The sequence below is a fragment of the Lineus longissimus genome, chromosome 2 (assembly GCF_910592395.1).
Source record: "Lineus longissimus chromosome 2, tnLinLong1.2, whole genome shotgun sequence".
Classification (NCBI taxonomy): domain Eukaryota; kingdom Metazoa; phylum Nemertea; class Pilidiophora; order Heteronemertea; family Lineidae; genus Lineus; species Lineus longissimus.
In genome coordinates this window covers 25,399,467-25,420,574 of record NC_088309.1, presented here as the reverse complement: position 1 = coordinate 25,420,574, position 21,108 = coordinate 25,399,467, and the positions used below count along the sequence as shown (strand labels likewise).

The following is a 21,108-nucleotide window of genomic DNA, read 5'->3' as shown; positions in this document are numbered from 1 at the left end:
CAGGTTTCTTTCGAAGGACTACAGTGTATGCATTGGAATAGGGCGATCGGACTCGGTCAGCGAGGTTGCAGCAAGATGGCTTCCCATCTCAGTGGTGGCAAAGTGAATCTGGCAGTTTTGCGTGAATCCTATCGTCGTGAATTGCTTGAAAACATAGACAGATGTGTAGGAAGCAAGGTAAACGTACATAGAATGTGCTGTCCAAATTTGGTGGTAAAAGCTTTCCATCTCGATTCACAAGCGCTTGATGAAGATGAGATTTTTGCATTTCAATGTTTAGCTGTCATTTAATGAGAGCCAGTTGGCAGTTCTCTGTCATTTCCTCTAATAGTAACAGTACTTGTTGGTGCCGATTAGCGGCAAAGTTAAGAAATAGTAGAAATATTCACTTTAGTTTGTTACCACCCCAGTTGGTAGCCGCGCTGGTCAGTTTCGATAGCAACTCAACCTAATTAGCATATTGCGTGGTTTTTTTCCCCGGCAACTAGGTCATCGCCTACGTCATCCGAGAGTTTGGTATGCGAGGAATGTTGTATGACGTCAATTCAATTATTGTTTGTGCATTCTTGGCGTTGGTCTGGGGGTATATAACATGGGTCCTCTGAGCATTTGGCAGAACCAACCAAGGGAGCTTTCCTGATTGCTGAAGGAAGCAACAAAGTTAAATAGCAAGCCAGCTAGCTAGCAAGCGTCGTACTAACAGTAACCGGTGAAATTTCTGCCCGAAGTTCAGAGCCCGAGTATATTCCAACTGACCAAGCCAAGTCCAAGTCCTCAAGCCTATTGTCCCCATTGAAACCCTGGTTCAGGAGATTTCTGGCGAGATAGATCCTCTACCGACAAAGATTGGTGTATGTCCGTGCTATTTGCAGTTTGAATATACAAGTTTAAAGACGTCAAAGTTATCTTACTTTCTTGCAAAGATTATTCTCAGTAGCAGCATCGGGGAGCTGACCCAGGCGTCAATTGTGAGATTGGCACCGCAACAGTACTCATCAGTAATTGTTTGCTAGGATAAGCTGATCTGATTCTACCATGGCCTGTTGACAGTCAGTTGCCATGCAGATACTTGAAGAGCTCACAACACTAGGCCTAGTCATAGGATTATGAGCCTGTCATTGACAACATCAGCGTCATCCATCCTGCATTATCGTATATCATTTGTGTCACCTGTGGTCATATGGCCAATGTTTTATGTCTCTCCTATATGTACCGGTATGCTCTTTTTTCCAGGCATTGGTGTGGGATGATGCATTGACCGGACCTTTTGGACTGATAGCGGAATACTCCCTCCTCAAGGTAATTTTGTAGAATGTGACTGTCATCATTTATTCATTAGATTTGATAATATCGTAGATTCCAGTCACCTGAAAGTAGGCTGATTATCAGTTAGTGTGACACTCAACTGCTCAGTCCCTGCCACCACAGGTAGCTGGTTCTCATGGTACATCAGCCTATGCATTATGGTATTGCATTATAGTATTGTGCAATACCAGTAGTACTAGTAGGCTGTCTGAATACGTACATTGTAAGTCATCCAAAATGCCCATTTGGCACCAAAACCACTGTCCCTAATAGAACTGCATGGGGAATTTGACAGCAGCAGAATAAAAGTACATTGGATTATCAAGTGAGACCTCTTTTATTCCATTATGATATCAAGTGATTATATAGTTTGATGTTCTGACTTTTCTTGTTTCTTTATAGGAGCATGAAGTGGACAAGATGTATCCTCTCCGGGCGGGGCAGCTTCCACAGAATAGTGTACAAAATATCATCTTCATTGTTAGACCCAAACTAGAGCTGATGGATTCCATAGCACAGATTGTGAACAAGTGAGTAACTTTCTATTTTGTTATTTGTAATTTGTTTAAATTCAAACTAGATTGTTAGCCTTTCTGTCATTTTTTTGTTGTCACGCTGGTTTCTAATACATCTGCATTCTGTAATCAAGAACTATTTTGTTTCGACATCTTTCTTGTAAAATGGTACACCCAATGGCCCTTGTAATTTCTGTTATCTCTTATTTACAGGGAAGAAGAATTGGGAGGATTCCGCAAAGATTACCACATCTTATTTGTCCCAAGAAAGAGTTTGATTTGTGAGAGAAGACTAAAGGTAAGAACATTTTATACTAGCTGATAGACTGATCTACACTAGTGTCTTTTCATCTCTTAAATTACCTTTGTGAAGAATCTGTGGCGTCAGTAAATCTCCATTCCAGAAAACAACTTTCCTTCATTACTAGCAAGAGGTGGTGATTCAGCTCAGCCTTCATTTTTTAGTTGCATGTCATTTGACCTCAGTTTCAGGTGTATTCTTATCTGGTACTAAATATTTAGCTTTCCCCTTTTCAGGAGCTTGCTGTCCATAATTCCTTTGCCAGCATTGACGAGTATTGCCTCGATTTCATTCCATTCGACGCTGATGTGTTGTCCATGGAAATGGAGAGTTCCTTTAGGGAGTGCTATTTATACAACGATTACACTAGTCTCTTCTTCGCTGCCAAAGCCATCATGACTCTTCAGGCTCTCTATGGAATCATTCCTAATATTCATGGCAAAGGAGATTGTGCCAAGGTAGGGCTCGTCTTTACTCACACTGTTAAATTAAATTCAGTCGTATTCATATTCCTATTCTACCTTTCATTTTACCAAAAAAAGGTTCATGCATGTCTCTTCTTCTGTTCAGAATGTCTGTGATATGATTCTGAGGATGAGGCGTGAGATGGCTGGTCAAGAGACGCAGATCACCCCCCAGATAGACAGCATCCTTATCTTGGACCGAACAGTTGATCCACTCACACCCTTACTCTCTCAGCTCACGTACGAGGGACTCATTGATGATGTATTTGGAATTCATAATAGTAAGTCGTCAGTCACTCATTGGTCTTTTTCTGGGTTCCCTCTTGTGAGCATTTGTTGCATGCCTCTCCGGTTGGGCTTACAAAGTGAAGCGTTTTTCCCAAGGTAACTAGCAATGTCTCTGTGTTGAAGGTTGAGCCAGTGTCATATGCCCCGATTTCTTTATTTGCAGCAAGCGTTAAATTACCACCCGAAAAATTTGCATCCAAAAGTGGAGGATCGGCAGAAAATATAGTTGAACTCAAAAAAGTGATATTAAACTCGGCTGAGGAGTTGTATGCTGAAATACGGGATAAGAATTTCAATGCTGTTGGGCCTGTTCTTAGCAAGAAAGCTAAGCTGATCTCCGCTCAGTATGAGGTAAGAACAGGAGATAAAGAACTCATAATTTTCTCAGTTCATTTGTCAGTCTGACAATTTGCACTCAATGTATAGTAGTACCAAATAGTATCTCACGTGTCCCAGATGTTTGTGCCCCAATACATTCACAGTCGGCAGTTGATGTTGTTTGTTCTTGGCTGGGAAACAACTAAAATTTTTAATCAGTTCGAGAGTGTGCAATACATATTGTTCTTACATTACACAAAAACAGCATGGTGTATCTCCAGCATGGATTTGAATCCTCATTGGTTCTGTTTCAGGAGAGACACAGTGCCAAGACAGTTGGAGAAATGAAGCAGTTTGTCTCCAAGCTTCCCCACATGCAGGCGGCGAAGGCCTCATTGGCAACTCGTGAGTCTTCCTTTCTTTTGTACCAGTTTTTTAGTTACTGGTAGTCTGTTAGCGACATATTTAAAATTAGCAGACAAACTGACGGAACATGGTGCTGTGTAGGGCATGATCAGGCACATTGCAAACCTGCTAGGAGGTAAACAGGCTGCTTTAAACAGTAGAACGATTGTCATATGGAAGAGCACTTGTTACATAATGTAAGTGTATCAAAACACTCCGTACAAATGTTCTCTCCTTTCAACATTTTCTTCTCCTTTTCTTGCACAGACACATCAGTAGCTGAATTGATCAAGGAAGTCACAGATACTGATGAGTTCTTACAGTGTCTTAGAACACAGCAGGGTAAGTATTCTTCTGATAATCCTGCTTCTGTAACTTGTGGATAAAATACGACAGGAACCTACTCTGTTTCTATCTTTTGAAGTAGTTTGCACAGCAAAGAAGGCTGCTTCTGTCACATAATAATCATTTGCAATCACTTTTAAAAACTTTGCCTGAGTTTGGAGGGACGTAATACTTTACTAGTACCAAGAATAAACCGAGGGTACTCTTTATCAATTCTTGCTAGTACGATATGAAGAAACCAAATTGTCTTTCAGAATTTATCAATGGAATAGAAACAGACAAGCCTAACCCTTACGTAGAGGATTCAATAGCAAGGAGGGAACAACTTACCGTTGTGCTACGCTTGATATGCATCCAGTCAATCTGCAATAATGGCCTGAAGCAGAAGGTCCTAGAGTACTACAAGAGAGAAATCATACAGGTGAGATGAATATTTCGTCAAGTTTCTCTTTTTCTTTCTGAATCTGTTTTTTCTGACTTTGAGCAGCTCCTTGACACACCCAGAGTGCCTCCGAGGACACCTATAGCAGTGACAGTGGTTGTGAAATGCTTTTTGACCGACCATTCCATTTCCAGACGTACGGCTACCAACATTTGATCACGCTCGCCAACCTGGAGAAGGTTGGGCTGCTGCGACCACAGGGACAGAAGACATTCCATACAGTCAGGAAGACACTGCGACTCATCGTAGAAGAAGTACAGGAACAGGTGGGAATTAAGTTGAAATTAAAGGTCACAGTAGGCCCCCATCCATGACAAATATAACTACCATTTGGATGAAAAAATGGGTCATGTTCTTACTGAATACAGGTCATGACCAATTTGTTAGTTTTGTTCTATTCACTGCAGCAGTGATATTCAAATGTACAGCTCCAGTCATGTGTCATAACTACACAGGGGCACATGACCTCCCACACTTGAACCAATTTATGATCAACCTCTTTCCTTTCAGATGATTAAAACTGGAATGTACCCTCCTTATTCTTTCATTTCAGACCCCTAATGATATAGCATATGTATTCAGCGGGTATGCCCCTATCAGTGTGAGACTGGCACAGCTTCTTGCCAGGCCCGGCTGGAGGAGCATCACCGAGCTACTAAACTTCTTACCTGGACAGAGGTTTGATGAAGTACAACAGATACCGGTTGGGCTCAGGAGGAGACGAGGCTCTGGTAGTTCAACACATTCCAGCCAAGCTGAGCAGAAAGTGACACTGGTATTCTTTATTGGAGGAGTTACATATGCAGAGATTGCTGCACTGAGATACCTTGCTTCGACAGATGATGGTAAGAGTTTGTGTATTCGCTCCCCTTCTGCCAGCTCTGCTCTTGTGAGCACTTGTCACATTGCAACGTTGGTTAGGTGCCAATTGTGGTGAGGTGCCATCTTTTGTCATAGAGAAGCTTCTTATGTTTCAATAGATATGGTCCTTATACTGTTTCTTATGTGATGTGAACCTCCATTCCAAAATCCTAATGGCATTTTAACATTTCAGCTCCCACAGACTACATCATTGCCACGACCAAAATCATCAACAGTACAAACTGGATGAAGTCAATCATGGATGAACTGGAGCCACCGAAAGCTGCTAACAATCCTTTTTACTAGTAACCTTGAAAAGAATAACTTCATTATAATTGTATAGTAAAAATTGGACTCTCCAAAACTGGATATATACTTGGACAGAACGCTCTGTTCGAAAGAATTCTCCACCTGTCCATCTGATCCCACATCAGGGTGTGTGCGTTACACTTCATCAATTAGTGTGGATTCATATGAAATACTGAAGGACATCATCTATGTCGGTCTCTACTGTTTTGTTGAGTTTAAACATGGAAATACAAACAGCCAGGGGGCGATTTCAAGCCCACTCCAAACTCAGATGTTACTGGCTATGTAAAATTCAAGGTGGTCTCTGGACTAATGTGGTGGATATAGTTAACAAAACTGTTGTTAGCTTGCATAAAAACCAGTACATGTACATATTTGTTCCTTATATTGGTATACTATTCATAAAACTCAAGAACAAACTTTCATGTCAAAGACAACAGAAATGTTCATTAATGTATATCTATATGGTGCTCAACTTATGTGAATAAACATATGTTACAAAGAACAAGTTCTTTCCTGTATGTTTCTCCCTCTGTGAGGACTATCCACAGTGTTGGCACCAAGTGTGGACATCCTAGTTTTCCAAGGACCTATTCTGGTTGTGACTTCATCAGCACAAAAATCCAGATAAAATCTTCTCCAAGCGCTACCTTCCCCCAAATGCCGTACTGAAAAGCCAGGATTTTGAAAGGCGCTTGAAGACCAAGCTAGATTCAGCCTCTCTGATGTGCAGGGCATTCCATAAGCGGGGGCCGCATGAGGAAAAGCAGCGGTTACCAAACTTGGTTCTTAGCTTGATCGTGTGCACACCAATGTGGTGTCAGATGACGATCTGGTGGCACGCAGCCCGTCCACATTCTTGATATTCAGGTAGGCTGGTGCCATACCATGAACCACCTTGAAGCACAGCAGGAGTATCTTGAACTGTATTCTCTGGTTAACAGGGAGCCAGTGGAGACTTTTGAGGACAGGTGTGATGTGGTCATGCTTTCTAGTTCTGCTGCTGATCTGGGCTGCTCAGTTCTGGATTCGTTGGAGTGGAGCAATGGTCTTTTCGGGGAGACAGGAGATAGTTGTTCGAATCCAGGCGTGATAAAATAAGTCAAATGCATGAATCAGACGTAGAATGCTCATCTGATCAAGAAATTTGCTTATTCAGCCAATAAGACTGGCTTTTGCAGATTTGCAAATCATCTTGATGTGCTTTTGTAGGTATATCCATCTCACACTACTTGACTTCAGTTGACAACCCATTCACCTCCGATGTGAATTCCAGGAACCGAACCAGTTCTCCTTGACGACACAATTGTTGTAGATATTGTGTATATTGTGTACTGCCAGTCTCGTGAGATCAGATAACCACTTGCGAATGCTGCATATGTAAAACAATGTCTTGCTAAAAATTTTGCGAATTCAGTTTGAATTGCCATGTTTTGGCGAGAGAGTAATAGTGTTGTGCGAAAATTGGTCAAAGTCTATCAAAAAGATCCACTTCCACCCCCAATGCACTGAGGAACGATTGTTAGTCAGTCAAACTTGGCATATTTTCGGGCGGCGCTATCACACGTGGTTGCTGTCGTCTGCATTGTAGTTCTACCCGTTGCCGCCAGTGATTTTGGTGGCACTGCTGGTCACCTTACGCATACATTATCGGCCAGTTTCCCGCTCCCTTCGTTGCCATAGAGTCTCCGGTCACGGGTTTCTCGAATAGATCGTTGATTGGCTAGTCTCAGTACTGGCGGGCTGCCATTCTCGCACATGTATGGGCTGGGTCGGCCCAAGATGGACAAACGATCGGCAATGGCTAGAGCTGACTCAATATGGCTAAAAGTGACACCCACTTGGCTAAATAGTGGCTAGGAGGAAAAAATTCACAGAGCCAACCCTGCAAAGCTCTTCACAGATTTGGTCATTATTCTTGAAATTTGCATGTTCAGGATGAGTTGATATTATTACTGTCCTCTATATGATGATGTTTGACAAACAGATGGTCGTTACTAAATTGCCAATCTTTTGGAAGACTGACCAGAATGGCGGCGATGAGCATGGTCGCCCAAAATGCTGCATGACTGCGACTTGTTGATGATGAGGCAATTGATTGATGGGCAAAAGACAATAAAGACTAAAGCTATGTGTAATTTCTTGAAAATTTTTATTTGGTTTTAAAAATACAATTTAGAAGAACTAAGATAAAACTTTCCTCTGGATAATCGAGAAAGACTCAAATATATATAAATCTATTCACATGTACAGTCTTGTTCAAAAGATCAAGACACCAAGTGTTTGTTGTTTATGCGTACAGTTACCTCAAACTATTTCAAATCATATTTTGAAATACTTATGTATTTTCAAAATAAGTTAGGAAGTTGGTGTTGGTGTCCATTCACTTTTTAACAATTGTTGTAATATGCACTAGGTTTTTATGGTTGGCAGACAAATGAACTACGGTACGTGTTGCACCTAACAGATCACATCAGCCACATAACACCAAATGTTGTTGTAACTGTAAATACTCCTCTGAGCCATCCACCCAAGAGACAGTAAGCCATAGACAGAATCAAACAAATACCTTTCAGCTTCCACCAAAAATTAAGTTAGAATTATTAAACTTGTATGATTCGGGCATCTGGATATTGACGTCACATGTTGATAAAAAGAAACTACATGTACATGTGCACATAGTACTTTTAGCCCCAGATGATGAAATAACACAGATAAATCAGTGCATAATTTCCAGTTGGGCAAACAAAATCCTTTAGGCATTCTATTTTTGAATCTTCTCATCTTGTCATTAGCAGACCTGTGCACAACAAAAAGACATTTGGTGATAGAACACCCTAAAATCTAAACTCAATCATTCCTAAAAGGCTTTAATAAATAACATGTGATTACAAGTAAAATGGATATAAAGCTGATCTTCTTAAACAGCTTATGATTAAATCAACATGGTTTTATAGCTAACTTAATAAGGTATGCATAATGTGCCAACATATAACTCGTGGACGACGAAATGTATCAATTATTGAAGCTTGCATATATTTGCAGTATTTTTTCTGGCACCTAGTATGGTGGACTGATACACAGTTGTAGATATAAAGTTCCATTATACACAAGGCTCTGTTCAGTTTAACATGATCACTTCACCTTGCAAGTCATCAAGCTTTTATAGAACAGAATTTGTTTCAGCAGCTAGCCTGATTCCTGTCATCCTCGGCACCCAGTGGTTTTCCATATGCTCCAGCTCTCGCTATTACAAACGACGTAGGAGTATCAAAAACCTGAAGCTCAGGATGGATTCCTGTATGCAATAGTAAAACTTTATGAAACTGAAACTATTTTTCAAAGGCACAACAAGGATATCATGTCTCTCGATACTACATCTTAATACACATGTACAGAAAGCATAATGATTTCATTTCGCTCAAATATCAGAGCAATCCTGCTTTTCACTATTAAAGCAGTTTGCATCACCCAGTAAAAGTTGAAGAACAGATTATTGAGCTTGGACAAAGTCAGCACCAGTATAAACTCGGATTTCCGAGACAATCTATCATTTCCTGCAAAAAGATTATTTCCCCTCAAAAGTTCATGCCTACACAGTAGACTTAGTCCTTTTTAACCACCACTCACAGATCTTGGCCTCGCAAACTCTGCCACCAGGGCACATCAGTTCCTTTTTGGCTTTTTACAGACAGCGACCCCTGTAAATAATGCTGCAAATCGTGTATTCATTTGCTCCACTGCAGCAGTCCAGCTTCCTTGGATTTTTAGCGGGACTGTCGACAGGGGTTGCAGCCTATCAAAAACCAAATAGCAACTGCAGCACCCCTGTAAGAGAGGTTGCTTAGCCATGTATAACCTGAGATTCTCCCCTTTCACAATTCATAAACATACACACATAAAACCTTCAACTACAAAGATTTTCAAACGTAGCACTTTCTTTCAAAACAACTCGGCCTAGGAAGTATGTCATTGTGATTATTATCAAAAATATACAAGCTCGCTTTCTTGTTTTTGTTGTAACTGAACACATTTTAGTGAGACTATTGCATAGTGAAATATAAACACACATACAGAGCTATACCTTTAAGTCAACTTCAGCATAGTTTGGCAAGACATGAAAGTTTTTGACAAATTACAATTCTTCGAAGAAAGCGACTCTTGATTTCGTTGTACCACCTCGGATCTGGAAGAATGGAAAATAAAAATGTTAAAGACCCTTAAATGCAAAAAATCACGTAGGGACATAAACCAGGCACAAGGAATCCATTGACACTGAAATGACGGTAAAGTGACCCTTCCAAGGACACAAGCCAAGTTTCAGCATCGGGTATCAAACGCCATAGATTGGATTATGTGTCCACAACTCTGTTACAAGACCACACTCACACTGCTCCTCTAGGCTGTGTTCTGTTCTTGGGGCAGTGTTCTGTCCCTCTAGACTTGTCTATGGAAGTAAACAGACTTGACCTACCTTCTTCAGTGTTGTGAACTTGGTTTCTCCTTTCTGAGAGTTCTCCTCGTGTATTTGATCCATCTGTGTCTGTTTCTCCTCGACTTTGAGCACCTCGATCTCAGACTTCAACTCGCGTAGCTGTTCCTGTAAGTGTTTGCTCTTCTCCATGTACTCGACCCTGAAATTGATAAATGTTAAGCAAGGATGTTAAGTGTCATCTTGACATGCATCCTGTGATTCAGAATTTTTTCTCGCTCTTTCGTCATTGCAACAAACAAATGAAAGGCCATTAGAGGGCGAGTGTTCTGATCACTTGACACACCAGCTTGAAATACCAGAGGTGGAGTATATGGAAAACCACTTGTTATGCCATGATGCTTGAGACAGCCAAAGTGATAAAATGATTCAGAGCATATTAAAGCCAATGCCGAAAAAAGAGGCATTTTCAACTTAGATGGATGTGAATAAATTTAACATGTGTACCGTATTCCCAGAGCAAATGCTTTTTCTCGGGTCCTTCGGTCGAAAATCATGTTAGTGGCCTCAAAATGAAAGGCATACCAATACCTTTTGAGACATTGGCCGCAACAGGATGAGACATGAACATATTGCAGATACCTACCTTTCCTTCTCGATTTCTCTCGACAGCTGATCCATGTCACCATTTGTTGTCAGGTCACACGTGACTTCTGTATCGGTTGAGACAAGGTCAGAGTCGAGGCCAAGGTCAGTCAACTCGGATACTAGCGGATTGTAACTGTAAAGACTCTGCAACAAGATAGAGAGTGATATCATTTTTGTGGTAAATGAAAAACTGTATAAAAAAACCCACATCATTATTATCAGTATTGGCACAAGAATCAGTGAGCACACAGAGGAATCAGAATCAACACCCAAACCAGTCATTTTAAGTTGACTTGTTCACGCAATTTAAGATTCAATTCAACTCTGAGCACCCTTTGAGAATTCGACAATACTCACAGACATTTGACTACTCTGAGAAAGTAGGGACAGCTTTTCTTTGGCAGCGCTTTCTGCATATTTGGCTTTGATCAACTCATCTTTTAACATTTCATGCTCTTGATACCTGTAATGAAAACTTCATAGGAAGTAAACGGAGACACATGCAGTATTAGTAAGTTATGAGCGATTAAATTCCAAGGGACTGTTTTAATACAAACATAGACACAACCTTAAAACTTCCATGAAGTAACAGAGGTCTAATGTGATTAGAACTTGAATCAAGGAGAATAAAATTCAGACTCCTCTAAACTTCACAGAAAAATTGGAAAATGCAATGAGAGAGAAATGTGTCTAATTATCCAAAGTTTTAAGATACTTACTTTCTTTCAGAATCTTCGACGATCCGTGCGGCCAGCATCTCTGCATCATGTGCTCGCTGTTCCATCAAGAGTTTCTCTTCTTCTATCTGAAAATATCAAACATAAGTTGAGTGGTTTTGACTTGATTGATAGTTAGTTCAAACCAGGAAAAACACCCAAAGGTTAGCCATAAGATACCCAATCACTAAGGGAAATTACGGAATCTTAAAGAGTACTTCCCCAAATCATATATGAGAGGAACTCAACCAATCAGTTGAGTTGCATCAATTGCATCTGTATCTCAGCCTCCGATCACAATCCTGACAAATCTCTGTTGTCATTTGTGGGCTTATGGTCAGGCAGAGTAACCTTCAAGGTCACCTCATAGACTCATGTTGAGTGTTTTGTCCTCACAACCAAAAAAAGCACCAGTTTTCAGCCAATTCCTGAAGAAAAGTCAACAACCCGTACACACCTTCATAGCTGATATTTTCATCCTCTGGACCTCTGCCTCAGCTTCAGAAGACTTTTGATTCAGTAACATGGCTTCTTCTTCAGCAATGCGCGCTTTCTCGTGAAGCAACTCAGCAGTTTCTTCTGATCGGCGCTGTAATAAAGGTTGAAGGAAGTGAATAGACAAGGCCAGACATGGGCCTGATCAAGTTGTGGGAATACTTGAAGTATGATACTGTTAACAACTTATTTATGGCATTGGTGTCTTCTAGACTAAGGCATAAAGAGAACTAAAGCGAGTATGAGACTTTAGCACCGACACTCCGGGGAATACCACTCCCACGCAAAAGCAAGGTAATTTAAAAAGATTTCAAATAAGCCTTTATCTATAGATTTAAATTCAGTAGCCTGCTAGCATAGAAAGTGTGGCCAACATTGGAAGTAAACCCCAAGATGTATTTTATTCAAGAGAATGAGGCAAACTTTTGAAGCAAACCAACTGAAACAACACATACCAGCGTTCTCTACAAAGGAAAGTAATACATGTAGAATCAGATATACATGTACCAGAGGACTAAACCCTGTGCGACAGAGACATGAGTTTTGTCTGAACTTTGACATCATTTTGGTCGTCATGATAACTTTCTGAAGTATTTTAACCTGCGTGCGGTGCACTTCCTGCTGCTGTCTTGAACCCTAAAACATTCATGACAGGAAGAATGCAGCAGCTTGCATTGCTTACCAGCGCGTCCTGACCAAGCCTCAACTCATCCTGTAAATGATTCAGCTTCCTCTGTAGCTCTTCCTTCTCCTTCACGGCCTCTTCCTTAAGTTCTTTCTCCCTCGCCAACTTGTCCCTCTCTACCTGTTTGCGCCCCTTCTCCTCCTTCGCCTGAGCTTTCATCTGTTGGATTTCGATACTGTCCGGTTTCCGCCGCCGCATGAATAACTCGTGATTGCCGACACATAACTCTAGCACCTGAGAAAATATGCAAGGAAATCACACATAACTCTAGCACCTGAGAAAATATGCAGGGAAATCACACATAACTCTAGCACCTGAGAAAATATGCAAGGAAATCACACATAACTCTAGCACCTGAGAAAATATGCAAGAAAATCACACGTAACTCTAGCACCTGAGAAAATATGCAAGGAAATCACACATAACTCTAGCACCTGAGAAAATATGCAAGGAAATGACACATTACTCTAGCACCTGAGAAAATATGCAAGGAAATGAACAGCAGAGGAAACCTACAGCACAGTGATATCCAAAGTAAAACAAAAATTCAAATTTGACTTGTTTTTTTTTTAGTTTGAACAACTACTGGTTCTTTGTTGAAGGATTTCTGAAATTCAGTATCATGTAAGGTTTGCCAAAGTTTTAGTGAAACAACCGAATCAGACTGATTGATCATAAATAACAAATATGCAGCTATTTAATATTTATCACTGAAAACATCAAACAGATTGATTGGTGCTAAAAAGTGCTAATTGACAAATTGACAAACGAAAACCTGTCAAAAAAACTCACCAGTTTATTAACCCTTGGTTTATTTGCAAAGAATTCAAAGCCAGGAGCTTTCTTCTCCATTGTTTTAATCGTGAACTGAAATACAAAGATGAAACTTACTTTATTAGAGTAGAAATTTGTTAACAATGGTGAGTATGAAAGAAAAACTACAGAGTGATATTAAATGGTCAGCTTTGGGCAATTGATTCGATTACCACAAACCTGCAACCCAGACAACATTCAGGACTGCCACAGGCAAGTAATGACTAAACCTCATGGAGAAAATTTCAGACCTGCGTATTTAAATGATTTACCGGTTAGTTCAAAATGGCCACACAAACGTGACATGAATTATAATTGACTTGCAATTCACCTTGCCTGAACTCACCTTTTTGTCTTTAAATGATATGTTTTTGATCTCACTCCAGGGAAAAGTGATTTTTGGCGTCAAGCGATTGTCTCGTTCATAGATGTTGAGTCCCAGTGCATCCACGCCAAGGCACAAATCTGTATCTCTCTTGTTCTGAAAAGATTTTTAAAATCGTAAGCAGAACTCTCAACAACAAGTCTATTTGGAAAAAATTACAATCATCTCCGACATAGGCCTAGATTCAAATTACAATGTACGTGCCATATATTTCTCAAGGCATGCAAACCGGATTGAACCGGAGTGAGCCCTCCATGCAGCGATCATCTTTGTGCAGATCGATGCATTGACAAGGAGCTGACTGGAGCGGAGGACCCGAGTGCAAGCTGTGGTTGGACTTTGTGAAAATACCCTTAATGACTCTGTTGGTAATTGACTCACCTTGATTTGAAAATAATTCACCCCGTACATTTCAAGGTCTTGAGCAATTTTCAGATATTCCATTTCTGCCTCATCCCTGGTCATGCCCTTGTGGTCAGCGTACCAAACCTTGATGCGGTCTTCCCACATCTCTGGTGTCAGCTGATACTGGTCCATGACCCTCTGAGGAAGCAGTTCTTCGTTTGATAACATTCCAGGCCGGTACGATGACTCATCGTAATCACCATACTAAAATATAGCAAATACAGTAGACAATTTTAATTTTATCTTTTAAATCTTGCATTAGATCTTCGATTAGAAAATGTTCTTGCTTGACAAAAGTCTTCATATCCATCCTGTTTTCATGGATGCTTGTTTGGTAAGAAATGTATGTACATGTATAGTTCATTGATGAGGGCCAGCCCCATTAGTAAAAACTTTAAATTTTCACTTAGTTCGACACATGCTTTGATTGAGTATTAACTTCTATAGCAGTTCATTTGTATTGGATGACTATTTTCAAACTTATGATGAAACAATTTTAAATTTCTATAGTGAACTGATGTTGTTATTGTCAGTGTTTATGGGGGTATCAAAAATGATACTCCAGGGAGCCAGGAGGCTGCTTGAATGCAAACTGAAGTTTACATAACAATACATCTTGACGCACCAATGGTTAACATGCTCAATTTCAACCTTTGAAACTTCGTTCAAGATACATGTATGAGACTAAAGCCACACCCTCTTTCAAGGCCAACATTCTTGGGTCCTCCAGTAAACGATTTCAAGCACAAGACAACTTGCCAGCACTCTCATTTTTGGAACCCAATAACTGTTCACACGCACTTGGCCTCATTGGCATCTATTTCAATGCATTGCCCCCGCCCACTTCAATTATTTAAGAAAAAGGTCAAAATTCTATTCAAGAGGACAATTCTTGCTAGTGCACCCAAGACGTGCGATCTTGATCCACTGCCGACATGGCTCTTGAAGGATTGTATTGACGAACTTGTGCCACCTATCACAAACATTGTAAATAGTTCAATGAGGGACGATGTGGTACCGAACAGTCTCAAGGAAGCACATATCAGACATTGCTCAAAAAGGCGGGTTTAGATCAGGACACCCTTAACAACTACCGCCCTGTTTCAAGTCTGAGTTTTGTATCCAAAATAATTGAGAAGGTGGTGTCAAAGCGGCTTGACGATCACTTAAATGTCAACAACCTACGTGAACCCTTTCAGAGTGCCTATACGCCTTGCCATTCCACAGAAACTGCTCTCCTCCGCGTTCAGTCAGACATCCTCACTGCCCTTGATAGGAGGGATGTTGCTTTACTAGTCATGTTGGACTTATCGGCTGCGTTTGATACCATTGATCATAACATACTAGCTGAGCGGTTGAGAGTAGTTTACAATGTGACAGGGTCGGCTCTTAAATGGTTCATGTCATATTTGGACAACCGGTGCCAATCAGTTAATATAAATGGTAATTTGTCATCACCGAAAACACTGAAGTTTGGTGTACCGCAAGGATCAGTGTTGGGTCCAAAGCTTTATACTATGTATACTAAACCTCTTGGTGACCTGATAAGGCGGCATGGGCTAGATTACCACTTCTATGCCGATGACACTCAACTTTATATTTTTCTGAAGAAAAAAGATGTTGATAACCATGCTGCTGCTATTAAACAGCTAGAAACATGCCTCGAGGATATCAGAAAATGGATGGATCTTAATCTCTTGAAACAAAACAGTGAAAAAACAGAGGTCATGTTCTTTGCTCCTAAAAACCAATGCCATGATTATGATCTTAGCCTCAGCATAGATGGGGTATCAATTAGTCCAGTCTCTACCGTTCGAAACCTCGGTGTTTTGTTTGACCGTTCCTTGTCTGTGGAAGCTCACATTAACAGTGTTACAAGATGTTGCTATATGCAATTGTGCAACGTTGGTAGAATCTGTCGATGCTTTACAGAAGATGCATGTCGCTTTCTTGTGCATGGTTTGGTTACATCCAGGTTGGACTACTGTAATTCGCTCTTTTATGGTCTCCCAGATGCAACCATTGGCAGACTCCAACGTGTTTAGAATATGGCTGCCAGAATAATCGCGCGTACCAAACGCAGTGAACATATTACTCCGGTCTTGGAGCAGCTGCACTGGTTGCCGGTGAGGATTCGTATCAAATACAAAATTATCCTTATGGTTTTTCAAGCTTTTAACAACAGTGCACCTTCATACTTGCATGATATGATAAGGTCCTATACACCAGCTCGGTCACTAAGATCGTCAGCTAAAACAAGACTTATCGTCCCAAGGACCAAAACGAACAATGGAGACCGATCATTTGGAGTCAGTGGACCAAGACTTTTTAATGGGATTCCAGATGCCATGAAGGACTTAGAGATTGGGTCAACTTTCAGACAATCACTTAAAAACCCATTTGTTCCGCGAAGCCTTTAGTTGGTAGCTACATAGACTTATATTCCGAATGTGCCATCTATGTTTTAGAGACTCAATTTTTTTTAATCTATCTGTTTTACCACTATCAAACTGTTTTAAATCCAAATATTTGCTTCTAACTCCATTGTAAAGTGCCTTGGAGCATGCTTAGCTTGTACAAGGCACTATAATATCCGGTATTTATTAATATTATTATTACTATTATGGCGGGTCCAAGGTCAACTCCCATTGTGCTGATACTGGATGGCTATATTATCAACAATGTCTTTCTTATTTCATTTCCATGCATTCTTTGGCTTCAACAATACAACTTGCAGATGCATTCAAATGGTGTCAACAAACCTTTTGGGGGGCATCTCACTGAATGAATGGATTATGGGTGTTGTGCGCACTAATATTTAACTAAGAACTGCTATCAAACAAAATGTTGGCCATCCATAACTCAACCAGCCTTTTATCTGGCCATAGTGACCTGATTTGTTTAGATAAACCTAGGCCATCGAACGAGCGACATCGATCTGGAACGACACTCTTGTGATACAGAAGGCTATGGATCGGTATTATTTTCTACGTTGTGTGGTAATGCTTGCAGCCACTTGTGTAGTAGCAAGTGTCCAGTATGGGAGTAAATGCTCCAGTGTCAAACTACCGGCTGGCATGACAACAGTAACAACGAAATGGGATTACTGCAAAGACGTAAAGGGAGCCCACTTCTTCTGGAATTATGATGCCACCACATTTACCTGTGCGGTGGTAACGCCCAAAGGATCCTATGTTGGAGTTGGCTTCAAGGTGTCAGAAACGGAAGGGATGTGGGGAGCAGATATCTATGTAGGGTTCAACAACTCACTGAATCAAAACGTGCTTGAGGTAGGTTTTCAGCATTTATGTGACTTGTTGATCAGCCCCCCACCACCACCACCACCACCAACCAACACAGATATGAAATGGAACCAAAAATAATCACAAATTTTAGTGAAAAGGATTTTGATTCCTGGTACAGATTCAGCTGAGCACGACAATCAACATCTCTCAAATTCAGATTTGAAATTGAATGAAGATTTCTTTGAACCACAAAGGATTCACTCATTTTTTACAATAGCTTCAAGGTTTTGCAAACAGATTTGAAAAATGAATGTTTCCCATTATTTTTCAGGACATGATATCGGTTAAGCCAGCTGGTGCAACTGGTGAAGGTGGTAGGCCGACCAAAGATGCAACTCAGAATGGGAGACTTCTGTCCATATCACACGTTGGGACTAAATCTCTCTTTGAGTTCTCCAGACCCTTGGCAGCCGCTGATCAACAAGATGTGACCATTGACCCCGTAAGTTGCACACTGAGAGTTCATTTGTGCATTTAGTAGTTTTTGAAATAACAGACTTTTCCAAAAATGCGACCTGCTGTGATCGTGTTGCAATTCTCCGGCCATTCACCACTGATAAGATACAACATTATCGTCAATGACGTCTGTTGTATAATTTTTAATATGCAAATATTTTCTTTCATGGATTATTTTGGCCTTAAATTTATTCTTCACAGGATCAAAATTTAGCAGGATTTTACTTAAAAGAAAGGTATGTCCTCATGCTCCTCAGAGAAAGGGGTGCAGAAACCATTTACCCAAGCTAATAAAGTTATCCATAGGTGGGTGCACTGGAACCCTTGCTAGCCCATGGACTGTAAGATTGCATCATTTACATGGTAGTTTGCTGTATTTATTAGATTCGTAATTTTTTTATCTTTTTTTACAGACAAAAAAGATAGAAATACTTTGGGCAAGTGGTGCAGTGCAAGCAGATAGGATTTCAAACCATGGCACTACCAACCGCGGCCACGCTTACGTTGACCTTAGCAGTGGTGCTACAAGCATCTACAACTTGACAACAGTTTGCCTCACAATCATGTTTTCATGGATTGTTCAGGCCTTGTGAACACTTCAACTTGACAGCAGTTGGGCAGATAACATTTTGATAGTAGTTGGGTGTAACATAAATATTTTATTGATTTAATTGTGCTGGCCTTGTATGATGATGATCACATTACCACTTTTAATTTAAAAGGGCATGCAGTTTTCCTGACTCATCCCCACGTTTCTAGTGATAGCTTGCTAAAGAATTTCAAGCACTGTATGGCTATTTGATCTTTTCCTTCACATTCAACAAAGAAATCACATTCACACGTTCCAGATCTATGGCTTATCACGAGGCAATAATGAGCCCCTGACAAAGGACAAATGTCATCTCATCCTATATAAACTATCCTCGCCCCACTCAATGATCAATTACAAAAGAGCAGTATTTACACTGTGCTGGTGTTGGATTTCAAAGCTTATGATATTATACTCAATTTTATTCATGTTTTGATCACATGTCTTGACTCAAGCAAGAGGCAAACAAAATTTACCAATTAGATTTTACATGTTTTAATGAGATAGGCTCTCAAACGAGCAACACAGGTTTTATTTGTTGACAGTAGGCCCTAATATCAATAAACTATAGAATCTAGCATAGTGATGATATTAAATTTCTCATAAAATTTATTTTGATAGTTTCAAATAACGATGTTGATTTCAAAACATTTATTAAAGGTTACCTTGTAATTTTAATGACAAAATAAAGTATTTAGAGAAGTTTATGATTTGACTTCAGTTCATGTTCTTCAGACTTACTCCTCAAGGAGGAATGAGGAGGAATACTGGCCAAAGGACACAACCCTGACATACCTGATCACCAGGTATTTCATACACAACCTTACCTTTGCTTGTATTGCATAGGAAGCCAACAGGACTGATGCTTCTGGTGGGCAATAGATGTCACCATTGACAATGGACTGTTTGACTTGCAGAAAGAAAAGATGCTGGGTGATTTCTTGAATGAGCTCTTCAGATACGTCCTCTGGGAAGAATTTGGCAAGGAACAAAAATGGCAGCGGACTTTCCTTTGGGATATCTTGATCAAGTACCTGAAATCAAAAGTACATTGTAGAAATTTGTAACAATTATTACTGTTTCATATGCACACCCTTAAAATTGAAACGATGCCATTAATATTAGAGCAACTTGTGCATCCAAAATCCAACAACATCAGTATCAATTTCATGACAAAATCCTGTCCATAAACACTGGTCTAAATGGTGAACTATATCAAGGCAGTATGACATCATTTGTCTTTTTATTTTCTATCATCCGGCTAGTATCAAAGCCTTAAAATCTATCTTTACCTTTTTATCAAACTTCAACCAAGCAAGGTGTCCTTTTGGAGTGACAAACTGTAGACCAAAATACCATGTCTCTCTCAATCCAATTGTTCGGCAAACAAGCTCATACAATTCCTTACCAGTACTTTTGACCTGAAAAGAATTCAACACTGGTATAGTCATAATAAATGCATAGATCGAAAATTGGAGAATTCTGACGATCTTTATCAACACCTTCTGAAGTAAAGATTACAACCGCTAGCAGTAACAAAACAGCAGCTTTTGTATGCTTGCTCTTTTTCTGGAACGTAATTAACAGTAAAAACAGCGCCAGACATCCAGGTTCAAAAGCTGGCCAAACTTCCTTGCTTCGTGGATATGGGCCATGATGGGGTACAGAATTCATAGACACTTTGACACCAAGCGGAGGAAGCCACTGCTGGCCCAAACAAACCTGTGGCCAGCAGTGGCTTCCTACACCAAGCGGCGGAAGCCACTGCTGGCCCAAACAAACCTGTGGCCAGCAGTGGCTTCCTCCGCCTGGTGCAAGGGCCTCTATTATCAACATGCAGTGACATATAGACAACTTAACAACTCTGGTGCAGGAATGACTTAGCACTGCTAGTGCCTGGCTTTTGCTAGTGCCTGACTTTTGCTTGCCCCCCTCCCCCGGTGCCATGTGGCTATAGGGCCTAGGCTGTGCGAGGCTGGCGTTGTCCTGCGTCCGATTCGTCGTCTGGCCCTGCAAAAAGGTAGATGTCGGTAGTTCTAGACCCTGTATATATTCTTACCCCGATATTGAACTCCAATTCTGCATCCATGGTGGTGATGCGGATAGGGTAAGCTTTCGACTGTTTTGATTTTGTGGCGGTTGAGGCCCCGCCTCTTTTGAGACTACCAAAAGGCATATTGCCCAAATATTTCAGACAAGTCAGTTACATTACAGTAGAGAATTGCTTTTCATTTCATCAACGATACAATTTATTTGGTACAAAATTACTCAAATCCATGTAAAATCGCAGAGATAACACCAGCTCAACTTGTACATTTTGTACATCAATGTCATGAATGTACACTAAAGGTATAGCAAGTATAGGAAATTTGCGAAAGTGGCTAAATTGGCTAAAGCGTGACTCATCACGGAAGGAATTTCAAGAATTTCTTGGCCGAACAGGACTAAATTGACCCGAACCACATTTTCCGTAAGTTCGGAAGCCAAAAATAGATTGAATGATTCGATGAAGATTACACTTTTTGTAACAACCTCGACTCCAAAGATTTTTACTACCTGTCATCGAGGTTCAAACTGGTTTTTTATAAGTTTAGACCCGAAACACGAAACATTTCTAACAAAACGG

At 40.4% G+C, this 21,108-nt stretch overlaps 3 protein-coding genes across 4 annotated transcripts; 2 read left to right on the top strand and 1 right to left on the bottom strand.

Annotated features, from left to right (window-relative positions):
* Positions 1 to 70: 70 nt before the first annotated feature.
* On the top strand, positions 71 to 6,049 carry LOC135483842 (vacuolar protein sorting-associated protein 33A-like). The gene is made up of 13 exons (XM_064764890.1): positions 71 to 177; positions 1,234 to 1,299; positions 1,708 to 1,835; positions 2,034 to 2,118; positions 2,358 to 2,579; positions 2,692 to 2,866; positions 3,037 to 3,224; positions 3,506 to 3,596; positions 3,864 to 3,938; positions 4,196 to 4,362; positions 4,518 to 4,649; positions 4,937 to 5,228; positions 5,438 to 6,049. The coding sequence occupies exons 1-13, from the start codon at positions 76 to 78 to the stop codon at positions 5,548 to 5,550; spliced, it is 1,836 nt and encodes a 611-aa protein (XP_064620960.1). The 5' UTR covers positions 71 to 75; the 3' UTR covers positions 5,551 to 6,049.
* A 1,664-nt stretch (positions 6,050 to 7,713) lies between these two features.
* Positions 7,714 to 21,012, bottom strand: LOC135483229 (merlin-like). 2 transcript variants are annotated; one of them, XM_064763896.1, is made up of 13 exons: positions 20,542 to 21,012; positions 19,775 to 19,903; positions 19,310 to 19,516; positions 14,109 to 14,336; positions 13,689 to 13,823; positions 13,322 to 13,396; positions 12,527 to 12,763; positions 11,807 to 11,938; positions 11,353 to 11,438; positions 10,991 to 11,108; positions 10,632 to 10,777; positions 10,028 to 10,187; positions 7,714 to 9,739 (listed from the first exon to the last, which is right to left on the bottom strand). In XM_064763896.1, the coding sequence occupies exons 1-13, from the start codon at positions 20,656 to 20,658 to the stop codon at positions 9,689 to 9,691; spliced, it is 1,821 nt and encodes a 606-aa protein (XP_064619966.1). In that variant the 5' UTR covers positions 20,659 to 21,012; the 3' UTR covers positions 7,714 to 9,688. The 2 variants fall into 2 exon arrangements, with proteins under 2 accessions (XP_064619966.1, XP_064619967.1); XM_064763897.1 differs by having other exon boundaries at positions 10,991 to 11,096.
* On the top strand, positions 17,030 to 19,189 carry LOC135483227 (uncharacterized). Its single transcript, XM_064763895.1, has 3 exons — positions 17,030 to 17,422; positions 17,709 to 17,879; positions 18,307 to 19,189. The coding sequence occupies exons 1-3, from the start codon at positions 17,102 to 17,104 to the stop codon at positions 18,484 to 18,486; spliced, it is 672 nt and encodes a 223-aa protein (XP_064619965.1). The 5' UTR covers positions 17,030 to 17,101; the 3' UTR covers positions 18,487 to 19,189.
* Positions 21,013 to 21,108: the final 96 nt, after the last annotated feature.